The following is a 20,910-nucleotide window of genomic DNA, read 5'->3' as shown; positions in this document are numbered from 1 at the left end:
GAGGTGAAAGTACTGGCCTGGTAGGACTGGATGAGATGAATGTCGTCGGTCCAGCTCTGCCTTCCCCAGAACGGGCGGGCGTTGGCTCCGTGAGGTTGGGGCTCTGCAGTAAAGACCAGGTAGGGCGCAGGAGGTAGTGGCAGGCAGGGGCTGCAGAGCAGGACTGAGCTGAAGCCGCTGCAGAGGATTAGGTTTCAGCATGAGGGGGGTTGGGGGGCCAGCAGAGCAGCCTGGGGGGGGGGCAGGGAAGGTCCCTGGGGCCCCAGGCTGAGCCATTAGTGCAGCATGGGGGGAGTCTCTGCTGTCAGAGACCAGAGGCGCCAGGAGGAAACCGCAGCAGCCCTGGGTAGGGCTTGAAGGAAGCCCAGATATACATTGGGGTTGGGGATGCCTTTGGGGCCCTTTAGGCTCCCAGTCACAGCCCCTGAATGCCAGCCCTGAGGGGTAAGTGCTAATCCTTGGTCCAGCCGCTCTCCCCTTTGGCCTCTCCTGCCCTTCCATGAGCTCACCTGGTGTCAGTTCGTTTGCAGAGTGGACCTGGCTCTTGACCAAGCTAGAGAGTGGTGGGAGGTTTGGCACAGGCAGGTCTTTTCTTCCTCGGCCCCCAGCATCCTAGCAACATTACAGGACCAGGGCCCTCTTCAGGTTCCATATCCAATGGCCTTCTGTGTTCTGAGTGTACCCCTCTGCCTGGTGACCCAGACTCTACCTCCTCATTCTCAGGCCCTCCTGTTGGTGAGGCTCTCTTCCTCCACAATGGCTATGGTCTCTCCTGCTACCCCCAGGGTACCAGGGTACCCTGTGACTTTACACTTTTCTCTCTTGATGAACAGATTCTAGGGATCATGACCTCCAGCACCTGGAAAGCGTCCTCATTTCTGAAAGTGGTCCTAGGCCATCATGTGGAGGCTATGTCTTCTCTGATGACCACTGAGGATTCCAGCCTTTCAATTCCAGCTTTGCTATCAATGCCATAAACACCCTGAAACTGAGTTTCTGGGTTGAGGCCACTGCCTTACTAATTTGATAGATGTGACCAGGTCCCCCCACCCCCACTCTAATAGCAGTTACGCAGGTTTGCATTCCCATTAGCCTTGGTCAGGGAGTATGCCTGGAGGGTATTCCAGGACCTTGAATCATCTCCCTGCGCCCTGCCATAGGGCAAAGGCAGCATGGGATCCAAGGCATGGAGCTGCTTCCAGGAATTCAGAAGGGAAGATGAGGGTAGAGCTGCAGGGGTGGGTGTATGTGCTGCTGCAGGGGTGAGGTGAGTGTGCAGGGGTGGGTGCATGTGCTGCTGCACGGGTGGGGTGCGTGTGCAGGGATGGGGTGCATGTGCTGCTGCAGGGGTGGGTGCACTGCTGCTGCAGGGGTGAGGTGCGTGTGCAGGGGTGGGTGCATGTGCTGCTGCAGGGGTGGGGTGCGTGTGCAGGGGTGGGGTTTGTGTGCTGCTGCAGGGGTGAGGTGCGTGTGCAGGGGTGGGGTGCGCGTGCTGCTGCAGGGGTGGGGTGTGTGTGCTGCTGCAGGGGTGGGGTGTTTGTGCAGGGGTGGGGTTTGTGTGCTGCTGCAGGGGTGGGGTGCGTGTGCAGGGGTGGGGTGTGTGTGTGCTGCTGCAGGGGTGGGGTGCTTGTGCAGGGGTGGGGTGCGTGTGCTCCCAGAGCTGGAGGAGCCATGCACAAGCTCAGTGCTAGAGGGCTTGGAGGAGCACAAGGAACTCAGATATGAGGGGCCAGTAGCCCAAGGGCATCTGAACAGGGGAGTGCAAGGCCTGGTTCTTGTCACTGTCATGTCCACTATTTATAGTTTCCTCTAATGTTTTACTTATTGTTTATTGGGGGGGGGGTGTCACAATGTGTGGAGGTGAGAGGATAACCTGTGGGAGTTGCTCATCCACCACATGAGTCTTGGGGGATTGAACTCAGGTCCTTAGGTTTGGTGGCAGGTGTTTCTCCTTGGCCCCAGAATTGTATTTATATTGTGTCTTTGAAAAGTACTGGAGACCAGGTTCCTTCTGGTGGCTTCTGGCCTTGAGTGGTGGGGGCACAGTTCCACCACTCAATCAGTCACAGTGTGCTGCCTCTGGCTGTATGTACACTGGTCCTAGCAAGCACTCAGGGCTCACAGTCTCAGAAACTGTCCCAAGCTTGGTGGCATAGGCTAGGCAAATAACATCTTAGGAAGGATAGGTGACTAAAATGGCTTGTGGCACAGATGTGACCACCTTCTGGGGCTACAGCACTGTGGTCTTAAAGGGTATCCTTACAAAGTGTCCCACTTAATTCTTGGAAGAGGCTTTCAAGAGCAAGCCCAGATAAGCTGCTGGTCTCTACTAGGGAGCTCGCAGAGCCAGGCCGGGGTGACAGGTAGGGTCACCAGCCATTGACCACAGCCACAGGACTAGAGTTACCAGCCATTGGCCACAGGGTCCCATTCCCTGGTGAGCAGCCATCCTGTGGCCATCAGGAGGCTGAGAATCACACCAACTGATGTATACACTGCCAGCCGGGTGACCGTGCATGATGTTGAGCACACTTGGTTGGCTGACTGCTCGGTGAGGGAGATTTTATGTCCCACCTGGACCAAGGGTAGGGCCAGACAGAGATGTTGCTATGGAAAGCAGAGGCTTTGCTCTAAGCTCACTTGGTAGGGGTGGGGGACACAGTGGCCAGACAACTGAAGCCACCCAGAACTCGGCTTCCAGGGCTGTCACTACGGATACTAAATCAGGGCACTCTGGACTAGAGTTCTTGGGTTCCTTGTCCTCACAGCAGTGTATGGTCCTGACCACAAGTCCCACCTCAGCTTCTGCACCCACCCGAGCCACTGTTTCCTACACTGGCCTCCAATAGCAGCTCTTCCTTGCATTATGTGCCCATCACTCCTGAAAGACTATTATCCTTTGCCACATGAGAAGTGCAAACTGCTTGTCTGGCCATGGAGTTATAGCACCTCTCCCTGCCTGGTTTGCTGGTCTGCACAGAGTCCTACAACCTGGATGTGGTTGGCCAGGGATGGCTTCTCAGTGGGAAGTGACCTACAGACCACAGCTAGGGGCCATCACCCTTTGGGGGTAAGTGGGGTGGACTGATACATCCGCAGCAGCATAGGACAGTCCTGACTGCTCCGGGAGGGAGCATCAGCAGCATTCTAAGGGTCCTTCGCGTGCTTCCTTTGACACCTGAGAAGACAATGGAGGCCCCAGCTTGCCTCAACTACAGCTTTGGGGCCACAGGCTCATGTCATTCAGGCTGTCTGCTTACCCCCTTTCAAGATAAGGCCACCATCCCACCATTTCCATGTTCCTTATGAACCTCATATTGTATTGTGTATAACTGTGCCTTCCACCTCTGGGGTGGGCTCTCACAAAGGCCATGCCAGCCTCAAGCCCTCTATGTAGCCAAAGATGACCTCTAACTGATCATCCCACCTCTATCTCCCATCTGCTGGGATGACAGAGGTGCTCTACCATGCCTGGTTTGGCACTATGCCCGTATCTGAATGTTCTAGGTGGACACATGGCCTAGTCTCAGTCTCTTCAAGGTCTTTTCTTCAACTTTATAGTCTCACCAGGTCAGATTTGAAGCACACAGGGAGCAGCCGGGTAGGCTGAATGCTTCTTGTAAACGGACTGCTACCACTTCATCCTGCCGGAGACCAGGACTGTGACTGTGTGGAGGATGGGCCAAAAGACACAGTGGGGAGGCAAGGGTAAGGCTAGGGATGTGTGGTCCCACTTAGGGTGGGGCGGAGCCTAGGTCTGAGGTCCTGGGTTACTCCCCAACCCTGGGTTTTATTATTTTAGTTACAGTACTAAGGATCAAATCTAGGCCCCTCACATGTGCCAGGTACTCTGCTACTGAGCTACAGCCTCAGCCTCTTTTAAAAATTTCTTTTATTATATTTATTCATTTAGGGTTTTTTTGAGATAGGGTCTGTGTAGCCCAGGATGGCCTTGAACCCCTTGATTCTCCTACTTCAGTCTCCCAAGTGCCTGGATTACAGCCCATTGACTAGGCCTGGCCAGACCTTGAATTTTCAGTCCCCTGGAGTGAGGGCCTGAATAACCTTAGTGTTGTGGAGAACTGGGTCAGAGGGAAAGGGTCAATCAGAGGTGCCTCAGGGACTTGCCTCATCATGTACATCCCAGTAACCACAGAGCTGAGGCAGGACGGCAGAAGCAGGTGGGCGGAAAGCCGCCTTCCCGCCCCAGCTGCCAGGCCCAGTTCCTTCAAGGGAGCCGGAGTGCAGGCTACATCCCCGCACACTGGCTCTTCAGGGGCTCTGTCCCCAGCCGAGCTCCAGCCCCAGACTGATTGTTGGCAGTGACCTGACCCCAGGGGGTCTCTCAGGCTTTCCACTGGCGGCTGCTGGGGTCTTCAGGCTTCTCTGCAGTTGGGGTCGAGGTCAGTGGGGCATCTAGGGCTTGTCTCCGGATAAGCTCTGCATACAGCCCACCCTTTTTGAGAAGTTCTTCGTGGGTCCCAGCCTGGAGACAGAAAGAGGGTCATTCAACAGAGCTAAACTTTGAGCCCCAGCCCCCACCACCTGCTGGGCTCACAGCCACTTAAGCCGATGCCCCATTTAGAGACACTTGACAACTCTGGGCTCATTTTAAACAAAACACCTTGGGCACAGCTTTATTGGTCAATGCCACCTCCTGCTCGGTTGATGTCTCTTCTTCAGCTTGGGGCTGTGAGATATACATCCATGTGCTCTGAGGTTCTGCCCCTGACTGCTCCCATAAAAGTCCCTGACACAAAGCTGGATGGTAGTGGTGTACACAGTTAATTTCAGCAACAGAAGGCAGAGGCAGGCAGATATCTATGAGTTCAAGGCCAGCCTGGTCTACAGAGGCAGTTCCAGAAAGCCAGGGCTACACAGAAAAACCTGTACAGGTTTCTCGAAAAACAAAATACAAATAAATAAAAAAGTCCCTGATGCAGTATCTGAGCCCCTGGGTGGCAAGCTCGGCCTCAGACTTTTCATTAACACCATCCACATCCTCTGGTCCTGGGAGCCTGGAGCTCACCTCTCCCAGAGGTCAGAGCTTATCTGAGGACAGGAAGACCTTGGTCTGTTGGGATGTTGTTCCCAGAACATGACCTCAAGCACCTGGAGCCAAGCCAGGTGCGCATATAGCTTAGCTAGGCCACCTGAGCCCCTGCCCACGCCCAGCCCGACTGACCTCACAGACTTGGCCATTGGCCATGACGACGATGCGGTGCGCTGCACGGACAGTACTGAGCCGGTGGGCAATGACTAACACGGTGCGACCAGCACTGGCCCGGTCCAGTGCCTCCTGTACCACCCTTTCAGACTCTGCATCTAGTGCACTGGTGGCCTCATCCAGGATCAGCACAGTGGGCTGCTTGATGAGGGCACGTGCGATGGCTAGGCGTTGCTTCTGGCCACCAGACAAGGTTGTGCCCCGCTCACCTACGGGAAGAGGGGACAGGATCTGAAGTGACCCTCAGCTCCACCCTTGGAGGTGGTAGGCCATGGGCCCTGGATACTTAGGAGCTTCCATCAGGCTCCTCTAAGGACCCCACCCCTACCCCGTGTGCATACTTGTCAGTCTGAGTGCTCCAGCATAATAATGCACATAATAACGCACATGAAACACAAGTGTCTTGCATGAGTGTCCCTTCCTCGGTGGGTCTCAGATCTGGGCGGGCAGTTCCCACCAGGTGCCCACAGCAACAATGATCTTCCTGGATCCTGGCCTCAGCTGTAGTAAGACCATTTGGTAACCAAATGGCCTCAGCTGTAGTAAGACCAAGCATGGGCAACGCAACACAAAGACGTTAAACACAGAGGCACTTGACATTCTGGGAGCCACATATAAACTCAAGAGACTGCAAAGTGATGGCAGGATCACAGGTCAGTAAGGGGAGCAGTCCTGGGAAGCCCAACAGCAAGGGACACTGGAATTTAAAGTACAGGAAGTACCAAGCGGGAGAGATGACAAGGGCCTCCCATCAGAACAGCACAGAGCCCTGAGCATGTACGCACAGCTATGTTAGGACCCAAAGGGACTGCTAGAGACCGGCACAGCCTGAGAGGTCCCAGTCAGTTAGCTGAGAAGCCTCGAGAGGTAATGGAACATTCTGAAGCACAGTCAAGTTGCTGGATAGTCCATCTCCTCTATATGATAAACACAGCCCCTAAGATGGACAGAAGAGCTGTGGGGACGACCATCTAAGGCTCAGGTTGTCATGGGCACGAGCTAGTGTGCCGATATATGTTCTAGCACCCTGACACAGGAAGGCCTGCACAAGATGCCAGCCTGTGGTGCTGAGAGATGCCACTGACGTGCAAGAGAACTGGGGTGTCCTGGGAACCAAAAGAATAGGGACAGTTTAGAAAGGAGCCCTATTTCCTGTCTGGGGCTATGGTAGGCCCCAGAGTGGACAAGTCCCTTGTGCCTGTGGCCAGGGTTCTCCATTTACCATTGTTACATCCTGTCTCCTCTCAGAGCCCTATCTAGTCTGTTACGTCTGAGCGACATGGGCTGGAGCTCTTCTGTCCCAAAGAGCCATCTTTGTCCCCTCAGCCACAGTCTGGTCTTTCCTGGGGTGACTCTCCTCGAGCTGCCCCTCAGGAGTCACACTGAATTGCTCATTGCCTGTAGAACCCTGGCCCCTGAGCCCCACCACTGCCCTGCTGACCCAGCAGCTTCCCGCCAAGGGACCCACCAACTATGGTGCTGTAGCCATCAGGGAAGCTGCTGATGAACTCGTGGGCATTGGCTTCTCGTGCAGCTCTATACACCTCTTCGTCAGAGGCCTCCAGCTTTCCGAATCGGATATTCTCCATGATTGTTGTTCCAAACAGGACCGGCTCCTTGCATGGTTGAGGGGCATGGGAACACATAGAGATGGTGTTTACAGACCATACTCTGAGTTCACTCTCAGAATTTGGGGACTGCCATGTGCACCAGGGACCTATTTTAGAAGACCCCAACTGCAGGGAGGGTCCGAAGTTCAAAGCCAGATGCTAACCATGTGAGGACAGGGTTGCTCATTAAAAGGAAACGGAGGCCCTTCCCACAGAGGACACAGACTCCCTCACCAAAGGTGATGACGGACAGGCCCTATAACATGATAGGGGCCGTTTGAGTTCTGGTCTCTTCCTGCATGTGGGCAGCTGTCCCTCCCATAGTGCTGTGCTGGCTTTATCTCTAGCCCACAGAGAGAAGATGGTCCCTTGTCCGGCTTGGTGGGTGGTAGCTGCTGGCAGTGTTAGTGCCCCTCCTTTGGGATCCTAAGACTGCAGCCCACAGAAGCTGTGTCTGTGCTCTGGAGTGTAAGGACAGAACTGCGTCTGTCTGGGAGAGAGACATCCTGGACCCAGAGGATGGCTAGTAACCATTTAGGCCACAGATATCCTCAGAGGATCCGGGAGATAAGTAGCAGAAAAGAAAGAAAAGGGGCCCAGGCTTGCTGCTCCAGACCCTGCCAGCCTCTGCCCTTCACCTGGCTGATGAAACCTATGACCTGGCCCCGGAGCCAGGAGGGGTTGAGCGTACGCAGGTCATGCCCATCCAGTGTCACCATGCCAGCTGTGGGGTCATAGAAGCGCTCCAGCAGGGAAGCCACCGTGGTCTTTCCTGGAGGAGGGGAAGTTGGAGGTGTGGGGAGAGGAGAGAGGGTTTTGGAGACTCTCCCAGCAAAGAGGGACCCTTGTAGCAGTGGAGGAACCCCATCCCAGGTAGGAGCAGTAATCAATAAGGGCTTGCTACCATCTGTGCTCCAAGCGGCTACCAAAACATGAACCAGAGGATGGGAGATGATGAAGTTCCCCTTACCTCCCCCAGACTGGCCCACAAGGGCCACAATCTTGCCAGGTGGTAGCGTCAGGGTGAAGTCCTTGAGCACCTCAAAGCCAGGGCGGCAGGGGTAGCTGGGGTGGTCAAGAGAGCCCCAATCAGACCAGGTTCCTGGACCTTATTTCCCTCCTAAGTCCCCCAACAGGGGCTTGTTTACAGGAGAATTCAGTTAGAATACTTCCTGACTTCCTCTCATCCTCAGCCCAAAAGAGTCCATTTCTCAGCCTACCCACCAATGCTGACCTGAAGCTGACATTGTGGAAGGTGATGGAGCCATGAAGGTCCTTGCTAGGGATGCAGCTGCCCCCCGTCAATGGGATGCAGGGGCTCAGGGCCATGTACTCAAAGACTCGGGCACCTGCGCTCATCCCACGTACCACCTGCAGAGGGAATCCAGTTTGTGGTTGAGATTAGAAACTGGGGCTCCTGGTACTGGATAGGGCTGTGGTGTGTCCAGAGCTCTCACAGCAACACACACACACACACACACACACACACACACACACACACACACCATCTTGGGACAATCTCACTTACCTGACCAAACAGGACAGAGAGGCTGGCCATAGACCTGCCAGGAGAGAGAGAGATGGGAGAGGTATTAACAAGGGCCGGAGAGAAGGGAAAGGTTGTGGTAGGAGACACAAGGACATAGGGCTAGTGCAGAGAAGGCCCCGATATCTATGGCTACAGGAGCCCTGCGACACCACATCACTAAGCTTCTCTTCCCTCTCCAGTTATAAGATAACAGTGGTCTGCTGCCTAAGCCAGGATCTGGAGGGTGCTCTAGGAGGCAGGGGATGTGGGGTGAATGCCTGGGACTCAATGGTATGCCCACATGCTTCCCAGGCCTTCAGTATGCAGGGTGAAGATGGCCCACAGCATCAGGGAGGCCATCAGCCCACCAGAAGGGATATAACGGATCCCATGACCTCTACCTGACCTGTCTACGCAGATGCCTTGACAGAGGTCATGGGGATAGGGATCCACAGTGGGAGGATAGATCTAATGCTAGACTTCTGGGGAAGCAAGAACTCACTTTCAAATTAAGGTGAAAAAATGTCAAGCCCTTTCAGAAAAAGAAGAAAACAGAGACGGGGGCTACAAGGGGAAGCCCTGGGGAGCCCCCAAAACAAAACTCCCTGGCTAAGATTTTACTGTGGGCTTGCCCTAAAGGTGGGTATGTTTGGAGATGGCATGTGTTTATCTGTCTAGACAGTGGGTCATCTCCCTTGTCTTGGCAGGGCCGGGGCTGGAGCTGGTCGCCTACTGTGAGCTAAGGAGGTAGATGAGTCAACAGCCTTAGTCACGGTCCCCAGTGGGTTGGCCAACCCATGACTGTATGTGCTGCTGTGTGCAATGGGTCCTTTCTGAGAAAAGGAAAGACTGTTATCTCAGCAAGCTACGGGCCAAATTCACTCCTTCCAGTTCTGGGGCAAGCACCCCAAAGCCCTCAAGGAAACAGTTGTGGAAGGCTTAGGGCAATGGGCACTTGCCAGGAGTAGACGGCTGTGGAGGGCGGGGCTAAGTGGGGGAGTTATCTGTGGATGTGGATGGGACCAACTCACAGGAGACCTGGAAGCCATTACAGCCTGGCAAGGGGGCCAACCACAACTGAAATCCAAAACACACATGACTCATGGGAGTGCGCTGACCTTGCTCTGAGAGCTGGCACAATGGGGCCAGCCGTAGCCTGATGAAGTGAACTGGCCTGGACAAGTCCCCTATCTGGAGACCATCCATTCTCTGCCAAAAGGAACACTTAGCTGGCACTGCACTGCTCCAACACACGGTCCCCTGGATACACAGCAGACGCCAGGAAGAAACGCAACAGCACCGCAAGGAGGCCAATTCCTCCAGGTGCTGGTGATGGCAACCCGCCCAGGGGCCTGAGACGGTGCAGGCTGCTCCCTGGGCTGCCCTGCACAGTACTGCTTAGGGCTGAGTAGTCCAGTGGGCAGGAAAGAACACGAAGGTGGGAGGTGTGTGCCCAGGGAGTAGAGCCAAGTTGTTCAACTGAGTCCACAGGATGAGAAGGATCATGAGGGGCTAGAGTCCAGGCTGATCAGGGAATTAGGTCAGCATGAGGAAGGCAAGGTAGCAGGGGGACATGGTAATCTCCACCTCTTCTGCAATCAGACCATCTAGATCCCAAAGACAGGAAGGAACAGCTGCTGGGCCAGAGGACAGATAAGCCTTCTGGGACCAGAGGGTCTGAAGGTCCCTGGTGTGGAGCAGAAACAGAACCAGAGGCAATGCTCATGCAGCTGGGAACCAGGTGCACTCTGCTCTGCAGACCTCTGGCTGTGGTGGTGATGAGACCATCCCACCATCCTCAAGGTTGGCCTTACTTCACACTGGACACTATCAACCAGACACTAAGCCACTCTCTAAGAAAATGTGGAGTTACAGCAATGGCAAGATAGGACTCTGGGTAAGGACAGGGTACCATTGGGATCAAGAGTGTCACCTCTATTGGGGCGGTGGTGGCGCACACCTTTAATCCCAGCACTCGGGAGGCAGAGGCAGGTGGATCTCTGTGAGTTTGAGGCCAGGCTGGTCTACAGAGTGAGTTCTAGGATAGTCAAGGCTACAGTAAGAAACGCTGTCTCAAACAAACAAACAAAAAGTGTCATCTCTGTAGGGAAGCACCAATTTGAGAAGTGGGGCACTTCTTGACTTGGTTGGTGCTAATATGTCTTTGCTCTTTAATTATTTATTATAGCATGCTCACTCTTTAATTATCATAACACACACACACACACACACACACACACACACACACACACACACACACACTATACCTGTTATGTATGGGGAAAGCAAGGTAGAAAACAACAGGAAGTGCTTGAGTTTCATTGAGAAAGAGAGGAGTAGATTAGAGGCCTGTGAGGGCAGCCCCAGCCTTATGCCCAAGATGACAGATGAGCTCTGGGTTGCCACACAGGGTAGATGGGGCTGAGCTAAGGAAGGAAATGAAAGCTACATGGGTAGCATTTGTCGGGGAGGGAGTCTGAAGCCAAGGCAGCCCTTAAAAAGCCTGTCCAGGATGGTCTATCCACAGGGTACTCAGTCCTGACACAGGCCACAACATGGAGGGACCCCCAAAGGCACTGCGCTAGGCGAAAGCACCCAGGCACAGAGGGAAGGATGATGTGTGGCTGCACTTCCGTGTGCTCTTTAGTGCGGTCAGGGTCACAGGAGCAGAAAGCAGCAGCGTGCCCGAGCTGGGAAGGAATGGGAGCTGGTGTTAAAAGGGAGTGAAGTCTCACTTTTGGAGGAAGACCAAGCTCAGGTGACAGTGTCAGTGGTGGTTAAAAACACTGGGACACGCACAACACTGCTGAAGTGATACTTAAATGAAACAACCGGCCGGGCGGTGGTGGCGCACGCCTTTAATCCCAGCAGTCAGGAGGCAGAGCCAGGCAGATCTCTGTGAGTTCAAGGACAGCCTGGTCTATAGTGAGTTCCAGGAAAGTCACCAAAACTACACAGAGAAACCCTGTCTCAAACAACAAAACAAAACACAAAACAAAACAAAACAACAACAAAAAAAAATGGCTAGGGTGATAAATTTTCCATTGTCTATTTCACCACAATTAATTTTTTGGGGAGCCTCTCAAGAACACTTGAGGGTTGTCTAGAAAGCTAACGATGCTGACTGCATTTCCGAACTCAGGCTCAGGGAAGCCGAGGAAGGTTTAGCGGAAGTTTTGGAGCTCCTCCCTGTTCTGCGTTCCCTTGGGGGACAAGGCAGGGTTAGTGCTATGCAGTAGCCCCTCCCCCAAGCATGCTGGCACCCCTGTTCTAGTAAGCAGGGTTATGGAAGGATGGGGGGTGGGGCACGATGGGATGGATGACAACAGGACTACTGAGAGATGAGAGTGCTCCCCACTCACCTTTGTACCGTCTGCGAAGCCACCAGGAAGGACATGAGGTCTCCTCCTCTCAGCTGCTGCCCAGCCACAAGGGAGCCCCCGACGAACAGGGTGCCCAAGACCATACCTACGTGGAAAGGGCCAGGCAGTGAGGCAGGAAGTGGCAAGAGATGAGTGCTGAGTCCTGAGTCTTACCCCCCCCATGCCACCCGCTGACTTTCAGGCCTGAACTCCTCATTTGCAAATCAAGATGGGCAGGCCAGGTTTAGTGATATAGGCCAAGAACACTCATGAGGCTGAGGCAGGAGGATCACAAGTTCAAGGCAGCCAAGGATACAGAAAAAAATCTAAAGTCAGCCTGGGTAACTTAACGAGGCTCTATCTAAAAATAAAAGGGCTGGGGAGATGGCTGGATAATTATGAGCACATATCGCTCATGCTGAGGACCTGAGTTCAGTTCCCAGCAGGCACATCAGGCAGCTCATAACTGCCTGTAACTTCAGCTCTGGGGGGCTCTGGGGCCCTGCACTCACATACACATACCCACATGTACACGTAATTTAAAATTTAAAAATAAAATGATGGGCTGGAGAGATGGCTCAGTGGTTAAGAGCATTGGCTGCTCTTCCAGAGGTCCTGAGTTCAATTCCCAGCACCCACATGGTGGCTCACGACCATCTGTAATGATGAATTCTCTTCTGGCCTGCAGGCATATATGCAGACAGAACTCTGTATATATAATAAATAAATAAAAATCTTTTAAAAAAGATGAAAACTGTAAAGGGCTGGAGAGACAGGTCAGACAGGTCAGTAGAAGAATGTTTTCCTAACACTCTTGAGGTCCTGGTTCTGCCCCAGTGGCACAAAAATAACCAGGAGTGGGAGGGGCCGGAGCACACACACTCCCTAAGGTGCCCTGTAGTATTCTCCATGAACTAAGGGATATCACTCTCTAGTTTCCTGCAGTTGTTAGTAGCTGGGACATCTCACAAACGAAGGTACTTAATATGTTAGGAACATCTGGGCAGGTGGAGACTGTCTGCTGCCTATCTCTGCTCTCACCTAGCCCATGCCCACATGCCTCCCACCCCCCAGGCAGGGCATCATTCACTCACAGTTGAAAGCGATGTTGGAGAGCCCTTGGAACAAGGCAATGCCCCTGCCCAGCTCTTCTGCCTTACAGCGGCATGACTCCAGCTCTGCTTGATAGCGTCTGGGAAGAAAGGCCAGGCTGGGCATTCAGGGAGCAGCTGGGCTGAGGGCCAGTACAGGGAGGGTATGTGACAGAGATGGACCCACTTTGTACTCTGCCTTCCCAGAACTTACTCCTCTTCCCTCTGCTCCATAGCAAAGGCCCGCACAGTCCGAACATTGCCTAGGGCCTCGTCTGCTACGCCTGTTGCCCTGGCAACCTGCATGGAAACAGATAAACAAGGAGTAAGTTATAGACAGGAAGTGGGGTAATGAGCGTCAAGGAGAATGGGCCAGAGATGCTAGAAGAAACAAGGGGGACAAGTCAAGAATTCCAGTACCTGCTCCTGACACTGGCGAGACAACTTCCGGAGACCTGAGCCTATCAGGGTGCCCACTCCCATGAGGGCAGGTGTGGCGATGGCCAGCAGCAGTGTGAGGCGTGGGGACAGCATAGACAGGGACACCAGGCTCCCAATCACCTGGGTGCAGCTGCGCAGTCCCTGAGTAGTGAGAGGAGGGTTTGGAGCATCAGCACCAGGTGGTGGGTGTCCTGCTCGGGGTGGGATGGGTACAGCTCTGGAGGTTCTGGGGCAGTCACTGGTTACTAAATGAAACCCTTCTTGACTATCCAGGACCTGATCACCAGTTGTGAAATGGATGGGTGAGAATGTCCACAGGCCATACTCTTTTTACTTTAGACAAGTCCATTGCTTATTTCTGTTCTGGACACACTGAACTGCACAGGAATACACCGACTGCCATGGGCCAGTGTTCTGCAAATCTGGGGCCCGGGGACGGAGGGGCACACAGGATGGGCTGTCGGTATGCACTAGAGCCATGCACAGTTCGATGCTGACCAGCAATGGGCACAACGGGGTCAGGCTGGGTCCAGGGAGTTTGCTCCTACCAGGGTGGTTCCTAATTGCCCATAAATGGCTTTCCGGGGGAGTCAGGGTTTCAGAGCACGGAGCAGCAGCCTGTCCTGACCTTGACACTGTCCTAGTTGCTTCCCTCCAGATCCACTGTTTCCTTTCTCGTACACCTTCCTCAGGCCGCAGGAAGTCTCGCTCTACTAAGAGCCGGCAGGGGCACTGCCTTGTTCCAATGCAATTTCAGGATGTCAGAGCTGGGGCACAGGGGCCTGAACCACTGACCTGGGAGATGACAAGCTTGAAGGATGACTTGAATTCTTGCACATCGGTAGTCAAGCGGCTCACTAGCTGCCCTGTCTTTTTGGCATCAAAGAAAGCAATGTCTTGCCTGGCAGTAAGACATGATGGTAGCAGGTGGAAGAAGACAGGGAGATGTTACTTCAGGATTTGGCCCTCCTAGATCTCCAGGGAGCCATCAGTCACCCTGGTCCCACCCCCTACAGCTGGCAGTACCGGAGCAGGGAGCTGAAAAGGGCTTTGCGCATGTCCATGGCCATGCGCTCACCAATGTGCGATAGCAGCACTAGGTATCCGAAGGTCAGCAGTCCCTGTAAGAGAGGCCTGGCACTCAGGGAGGCCCCAGGAAGGCTGCTGTGAGCCCCAGGCCCTCCTATTGGTAGGGCTGTACCTGAACACCGTAGAGTAGGAGCAGCTGGGTACTGAGCCTGCGGGACTCAGACATGAAACTCCCCACGCGGTCCCTCATGTACTTGGCCACAATCTCCACCAGCTGGCCCAGGAGCAGGGGGATCTGCACGTTCACTAGTGCCGCACCCAAGGCCAGCTGGAATGGGGACAGAGGGAACAGACACTTGGAGGGGAGACCATATTCGCCCCTCCCCAGCTCTGACTTTGACTTTTCCTCTCCCCTTACTGAGCCTTGTCTTGTCCACACTGTGGCTGCTCATGTGGTCACAGAAGTAAGTGTCTCTCTGAGAGTTAAAGTTCAGGCCTCCAGCCTCCCCAGTTCTCCTATCCCACAAACTCAGTCCCCTTGCACAGGTCGTCCTGATGCCCCAGAGCCCAGGCAGCCCTTGCTGTTTCCACAAGGCAGGAACGCTGTCCCTGTGCAACTCGTTCGGAGCTCCCTAGGCCCTTCTTAGCTTGAACATGGAGGGACAGGGAAAGTCTCACCACAATGGCTACCCCCAGGGCCAGCAGGTGGGGGTGAAGGAAATGCCAGAAGAACTTCCAGTTAAAACGCAGCTCCAGGGCGCTGGGCGTGGGGTAGGCAGGAGGGGACCCTTCGGCTTCACACAGTGCTATAAGGCAGAGGCGGGGGTGCTGCCAGAGCACTGCAGGAACCACCAAGGTCCCCCCAACCCAACACCAGACAGAGGGGCTCCGTCGGGAAGCTGGTGGGACTCGAGGGAGGTGAGCCCGGAGCTGTGACCGCAGCTGGGCCACTGCCCGGAGGAGGCATGAGCTGAACCGGTCATCTGAGGACCTGTAGACAGGAAAAGGTATTGACAGCCGTGGTCCTGGCTGTCCTTCAAAAGACTAACCACCCCCCTGGGCTCTGGCTGAGCCTTCTGGAACAGCATTTCATCTGCTGCCCCTCCCAGGGATGGTTTTATTTTATTTTACTTTCTTTTCCCCAAGACAGGGTTTCTCTGTGAAACAGTCCTGTTGTCCTGGAACTCACTCTGTAGACCAGGCTGGCCTCGAACTCACAGAGATCTGCCTGCCTCTGCCTCCCGAGTGCTGGCACCACTGGTGGGTGTTGTTTCACTCTTGAGATAAGATCTTCTAATATTCCCCAGCCTGGCCTTGAACTTCTGCTCTCATGATCCTCCTGGCTCAAGCTTCCTGAGTAGCTATGACTACAGGTATGCGCTACCTCACCTAGAATGAATGTCTTAGGGACATTCTCAGGCAACTTTGGTTTATAAGACATTGCACACATCTGTAGCGACAGTGGAACGCAAGGCTATCAGAGTACAATCTTAAGAACCTCTCCCCTAGCGCTGTCTTCCAGCCAGCATCAGCCAGCAAGGCCCCCATTTAGCCTCCAGCACCCTGCTCAGTGCAGGTCTCCAGACTGACAAGGTGAGAGGAGACTGGGAGTGGCTGCCGGCCAGAGGCCTCCTTTACAGGGACAGATCAAGGCCTCCTAGAGGAAGGTCAGAGAGAATCGTGGGGATGAGCTTCTCTGCGCTTGGCCCTGCGTATGTGCAAGGTAATCAACACGGCAGACACGACCTAGCAACAGTGAGCTGACGGTCCACAGTCCTTGACCCTGGAAGATGCCCTTATTCTCACCTGGTAAAAAGAACAACTGAGAGGTGGTATAATTTGTCCCCAGGGATGGGGTGAGCAAGAGGGAACTTCGTTGTCTGGTTCCAGAATCCAGGCTCATTCTACTGTCATAAATTTGATATGCCAAGGCTATGTGTGGTGGTCGAGGCCAGAGAAGCTCTAAGCTTTTGGACTTATTTCATCCCATTACCTTACCTCCCGTAGGCAGGACCTGAGTGAGTGCCGTATGTTCCTCTCCCACTGGGGACAGAGGAAACAGAAAGAATACCCACAAAGGACTGATCTCATCATCATCTTGGATGGTGAAGCCCTTTCTTCCCTTAGGTCTCATATGTATACAATGGAAATGTAGATTCAACTGCTTACAACATCTGTGAACCTACTGTGTCATAGAGTATGGAGCTGTCCAAGCTGGGCAAAGTAAGTTCCTTCTCCCGGGGTCATGCTGGTTGGGGCAAGGGTGGGGTGGGGACTAGAGGTCAGAGAGCAGGTGCTGCTGTGCTCGACAAAAGCGTCAGAAAAGGCACTGGGGAATGGGTGCTGGCCACGTTCAGACCGGAGAGTGGAGATGGGAGGCAAAGGAACGCTCGCAGGAGCTTCTGCAGGAGGAGAAGAGTTTCAGCAACAATGTAGCTTTGACAGGGCACACAGGGAGGGAGAGGAAACAGGTGCCTTGGAAGAGCAGTCATTCCAGTTTCTGCAAAGCACCTGGACATGAGAAGACCACCAGGCAGGCTGTTCAGGGCCCTCTGTGGTTTTTAGGGTAAGATATAATAAAATCAGATTTGTACTTTAGAGTCCATAGCGGAGAAGAGCCAGAGGGGAAGGACAGGACCGAGGGAACCTGCTTGGAGCAGAAGTTATCTGGCCAAAAGTACACAGAGGAATGCTCAGACTAGACCAATGACGAGGAATATGCAAGTGGGGTGTGGCAGTGCATTTCTGGAATCTCAGCACTTGGGAAGCTGAGGCTGGAAGATCTCAAGTTCAAAGCCCTACAAAGTGAGCCCTCACTAACAGGTAAGGGCGTGTACTGCTCTTGTAGAGGGCCTGAGGTTGATTCCAGCATGCCTATCAGGAAGCTCACAACTGCTGTAACTGCAGCTCAAGAGGATCCGATCCCTCTGGCCTCTGACACCTGTGCTCACTGTACACATCCCACCCCCAGCCCCCAAGACATAATGGAAAAGAAATAAGGATCCAGAGTGAGGCTCTGCTTGGTCTTCAGTGTCATGGCTTTTCCTATTTCCAGACCCTCCTTATTATATATTTCACCCTCCTTTGTTCTCAGGCAGACCTGCGCTTAACTCTGTTCCACCTGCCTGTTGGTCGTTTTTTTCCCACTATGCCTTAAGTCAATCTATCTTCAGTTTTAGACAAAACTCACTTTCTTTTCCTTCTGTACCACTGTCCTAACTTTCCATTGGACAGTATCTTACTGAGGGGCAGAGGCCATATTTTATACTCCAGAACTTAGGAAATCTCTGGGATATGAGAAGTCTATTGCGCAGATGTTTGTGGCGTCATGCATATCCTCGTTAGAGGTGCAGTACAGGCTGACTTGACTATTGCCATGTTTCTCAAACATACAGATTCACTGTGACTGGCACTGTACATTGCAACTTAGTACAATGCTCCAGCACAATCCAGTACTCCCTGTGTGTGTGTGTGTGTGTGTGTGTGTGTGCCAAAGCAGAAAGGTTTCACAAAATACTTGTCTTAATTTTGAAACATGTATTCTGACAGTTTCCATTATATTCTTTTCAAAATGATCCTGACTGCTAAATCCCTTTCGTGAATTGAAATGAACATATTCATTGTTTTTGGTTTTACCTTGTGTCTCTTGATGGTTTAAATATTATCAACACCCTCATTCTTTCCTAAAGGCTGTTTTCAAACCATTAATAATTTACCATGGCTACTTTCCAGCTACTCTCATCTCCCCACCAAGACTCTAAGAACGCATGGCAATTGCCAACAACCAGCGGACAGCTTCCCAGCACTGGTACTTCTAACTCAGTGTCTGCCCTCCCTCCATCAAATAGATGGGCTTTCCACATAGTCACCCACCCTTGGCAATCTTCCTTTAGACCTCTTAGGGAAACAGTTGCTTCTTGTAGAATATTTACCATTAAATTCCAGATTCTGGGTAGCAGGGCATCCCTACAATCCCAGCACTCAGGAGGCAGAGGCAGAGGCAGGTAGATCTCTGTGAGTTCAAGGTCAAACTAGTCTATTAGAGAGCCCGGGGCCAGCCAGAGCTTCACAGTGAAACCTTGTCTTTAAAAATAAAAAAACAACAACAACAAAAAAAAAAAAACACACAAACAAACCCCCTACCCCCCAAAAACAGACTCTGGATTCTTGCTCGACTTCAACCTATTTTTCTCTCTGGACCAAAGTGGGTTAGAGTTTTTATTTATTTATTTATTTTTTAAATCTTACCAAGAATAGATCAGATTTTTTTTTCCACCCTAGGAATTGAGCCTATGGTTCAGGCATGACAAGAAAATGTTCTACCACTGAGCCATGTCCCCAGCCCACTTTTTACTCCTTATTTTTAAAATTTATTACATTTCATTTATTTGCGTGTGCCTGTGCCCGAGTGAGTGAGATCAAAGGACAACTTGCAGGAGTCAGTTCTTGCCTTCCACGTGTGGGTCCCAGGACTGACAAACTCGGGGGGTCATGTTGGCAGCACATCTTTCCCTACTGAGCCATCTGAATGAATGGCCCTTTTACTCTTTATTTTGACACAGCATCTTACAAAGTTGTCCAGTCGGGCCTTGAACTTAGAATGTATGCTATACACTCTACTGTACTGAATTTAGACTCAGCCTCCTGAGAAAATGGGATTAGAGGCTCATTTCAGATTGACTCGGTTCCTGACAAATGCATCCAGCTCTAAGAATCACTTCTTGATTCATTTTGTTCACCCTGTATCCCAGAATGACTCAGAACTCACTCTGTAGCCCATGCTGGCTTCAAATTCCCAGCATCCTTCCTGCTTCAGCCTGAATGCTACTGATATTTCACTTATGTAGGTCTGGCTGGCTTAGAGCTCGCTATAGACCAGGCTGGCCTTGAATTCACAGGGATCCACTAAGCCCAGTTAGGAACTACTTAAACTATTTTTTTTAATGTATGTGTTTATTTACTTATTGGGTTTAGGGTCATGGAAGTTAAAGGATAATTTACAGGAGTTGCTTTCTCCTACCAATGAGTTCTCAAGTCGAACCTAGGTCTTCAGTCTTGGTGCAAGTGCCTTTCTTTACCCGCTGAACCATCTCGTCAGCTAAGGAATCTCCTTTGATCCTTTAAAATAATTTCGGCTAATCCTGAAGCATATCATCAATAGTAAATGTCTATGGATACCAATTACAGATACGTCCAGATCTGAAGTGGATTACCAGAGATCGGACGCGGGCTGAGAGTGGCGCCCCTTGATGGGCAGTGGCGACTGGGTGTGGCCACCGGCCGGGAGTCAGCAGCGTCCTCTTCGCTAGTAGGTGCAGACCTGCGGAGCCTCCTGCTGGCACCCACACTGCACCATAAATAATGGAGGTCAATTCCCTGGGGAGTGACATTCTACTCCTTCCGAGATAGCCTACAGCTCCCAGAAGGCCACGCGCGAGCCCAGAACTCCACCTCCCGGCGGGCCCCGCGAGATGCCGGCTGGTCAATGGCCCGCACTTTTAAGTAGCCCTCGTTCTTTTACCTGGGCACTGAGAACGTCTGGAAGCGCAGGGATTGTAGCGACCAGCCTGGAAATGGAGCACCCCGAATTCCGACCCGAAATAAGTGAACCAACATGATGAGGCAGTAAGACAGGAGCAACTAGCAACGGCAATCTCACTCTCATCCTACCGGGGACTCCATGTTAGCTATGGCCACCATCCCGACAACCCCTTCGTACCTCGGCGGTGGTTGGAGGAAAGACACATCAGTCTTGCCGCAAAGCTGTGATTGGATAAAATGTTGCCTGAGGCGGGACCGAGCGGAAGCGACTCTGGCTACTTTTTGTTCAATGCCCTAGGGTCGGGTGACGGTCAGAGGGTGTGCAGCGTTCATTCTCTTATTCGGGGCTGTCCTGACCCTTCTGGCTTCAAACCGTTCCCTAGGGATATTCCTGACAGTCTCTACGTGCCCTGGCATCTTCAGGGAGTGTAGATGCTGGTTCTGAGGGGAGGAATGCGCGAAAGTAGACTGGGGAATTAAAAAAAAAACAAAAACCTACATGCACGTGATGTACCACCACTTTAGTCTCCAACTCTTGGAGACTAAAGCCACACGCATTGAAAAACGTCCCGACTGGTCCTGATAGTGACCCTCAATTATCTTGAATTATTAGTATGGAGGTCATAAAGTTTATCAAGGTGCAACCTAAGATCTAACCCACAGGTTCCTTCCTCATTTAGGTCAGAATCACTGGCCTAAGAGTCCAGCCCAAGAGCACTTATTCTTGCGATAATCATCCCTCAGACTACCTCCAACCTAGTCCTGCTAAATAGCTCTGGGTAGCCTGAAACTCCCCTTGGAGCCCAGGCTCGTCTTGAACTCTCCGTCCTTCCTTCCCAGCGCTGGGATTACAGGCTTGAGTCACCAAGCCTTCTATATAATTATTTTCTTAACTGCCTCCTCCACTGGGCTGTGGCTTCTTGGTGGGAGTGGCTGTGACTCGTTCCTGTTCTCCAGACGTCAGGGAAAAGCGCTCTGATATTCACTGCCACCAGGGGGCGCTGCGTCTGGCCCGCATCTGCTCTCTGGTAATCCACCTGGACACGTGAACATTATTAGTTGTTACTAGTATCATTGTTAT

The 20,910-nt window shown here is 52.6% G+C and overlaps 1 protein-coding gene across 2 annotated transcripts; it reads right to left on the bottom strand.

Moving 5' to 3' along the window:
• Positions 1-3,874: 3,874 nt before the first annotated feature.
• On the bottom strand, positions 3,875-20,007 carry Abcb8 (ATP binding cassette subfamily B member 8). 2 transcript variants are annotated; one of them, XM_059257713.1, is made up of 16 exons: positions 19,810-20,007; positions 14,967-15,279; positions 14,461-14,616; positions 14,286-14,380; positions 14,055-14,160; positions 13,239-13,400; positions 13,033-13,118; positions 12,822-12,919; positions 11,728-11,833; positions 8,366-8,399; positions 8,072-8,208; positions 7,808-7,902; positions 7,476-7,609; positions 6,696-6,843; positions 5,186-5,436; positions 3,875-4,486 (listed from the first exon to the last, which is right to left on the bottom strand). In XM_059257713.1, exons 1-16 carry the CDS (start codon positions 19,902-19,904, stop codon positions 4,346-4,348), a joined length of 2,157 nt encoding a protein of 718 aa, XP_059113696.1. In that variant the 5' UTR covers positions 19,905-20,007; the 3' UTR covers positions 3,875-4,345. The 2 variants fall into 2 exon arrangements, with proteins under 2 accessions (XP_059113696.1, XP_059113697.1); XM_059257714.1 differs by lacking the exon at positions 14,967-15,279 and having other exon boundaries at positions 19,810-19,953.
• Between the last annotated feature and the right edge of the window lie 903 nt (positions 20,008-20,910).

Source organism: Peromyscus eremicus, chromosome 3, assembly GCF_949786415.1.
Source record: "Peromyscus eremicus chromosome 3, PerEre_H2_v1, whole genome shotgun sequence".
Classification (NCBI taxonomy): Eukaryota; Metazoa; Chordata; class Mammalia; order Rodentia; family Cricetidae; genus Peromyscus; species Peromyscus eremicus.
This window is presented reverse-complemented; position numbering and strand designations above follow the sequence as displayed.

Excerpts from the sequence above, each read along its gene's own strand:
- Abcb8 (XM_059257713.1), bottom strand. The coding sequence starts at position 19,904 with ATGTTGGTTCACTTATTTCGGGTCGGAATTCGGGGTGCTCCATTTCCA. Across the intron at positions 14,381-14,460 it reads TCCTACTCTACGGTGTTCAG|GGACTGCTGACCTTCGGATA; the intron begins GTACAGCCCTAC and ends CCTCTCTTACAG. Across the intron at positions 8,209-8,365 it reads TCTCTGTCCTGTTTGGTCAG|GTGGTACGTGGGATGAGCGC; the intron begins GTAAGTGAGATT and ends TTCCCTCTGCAG.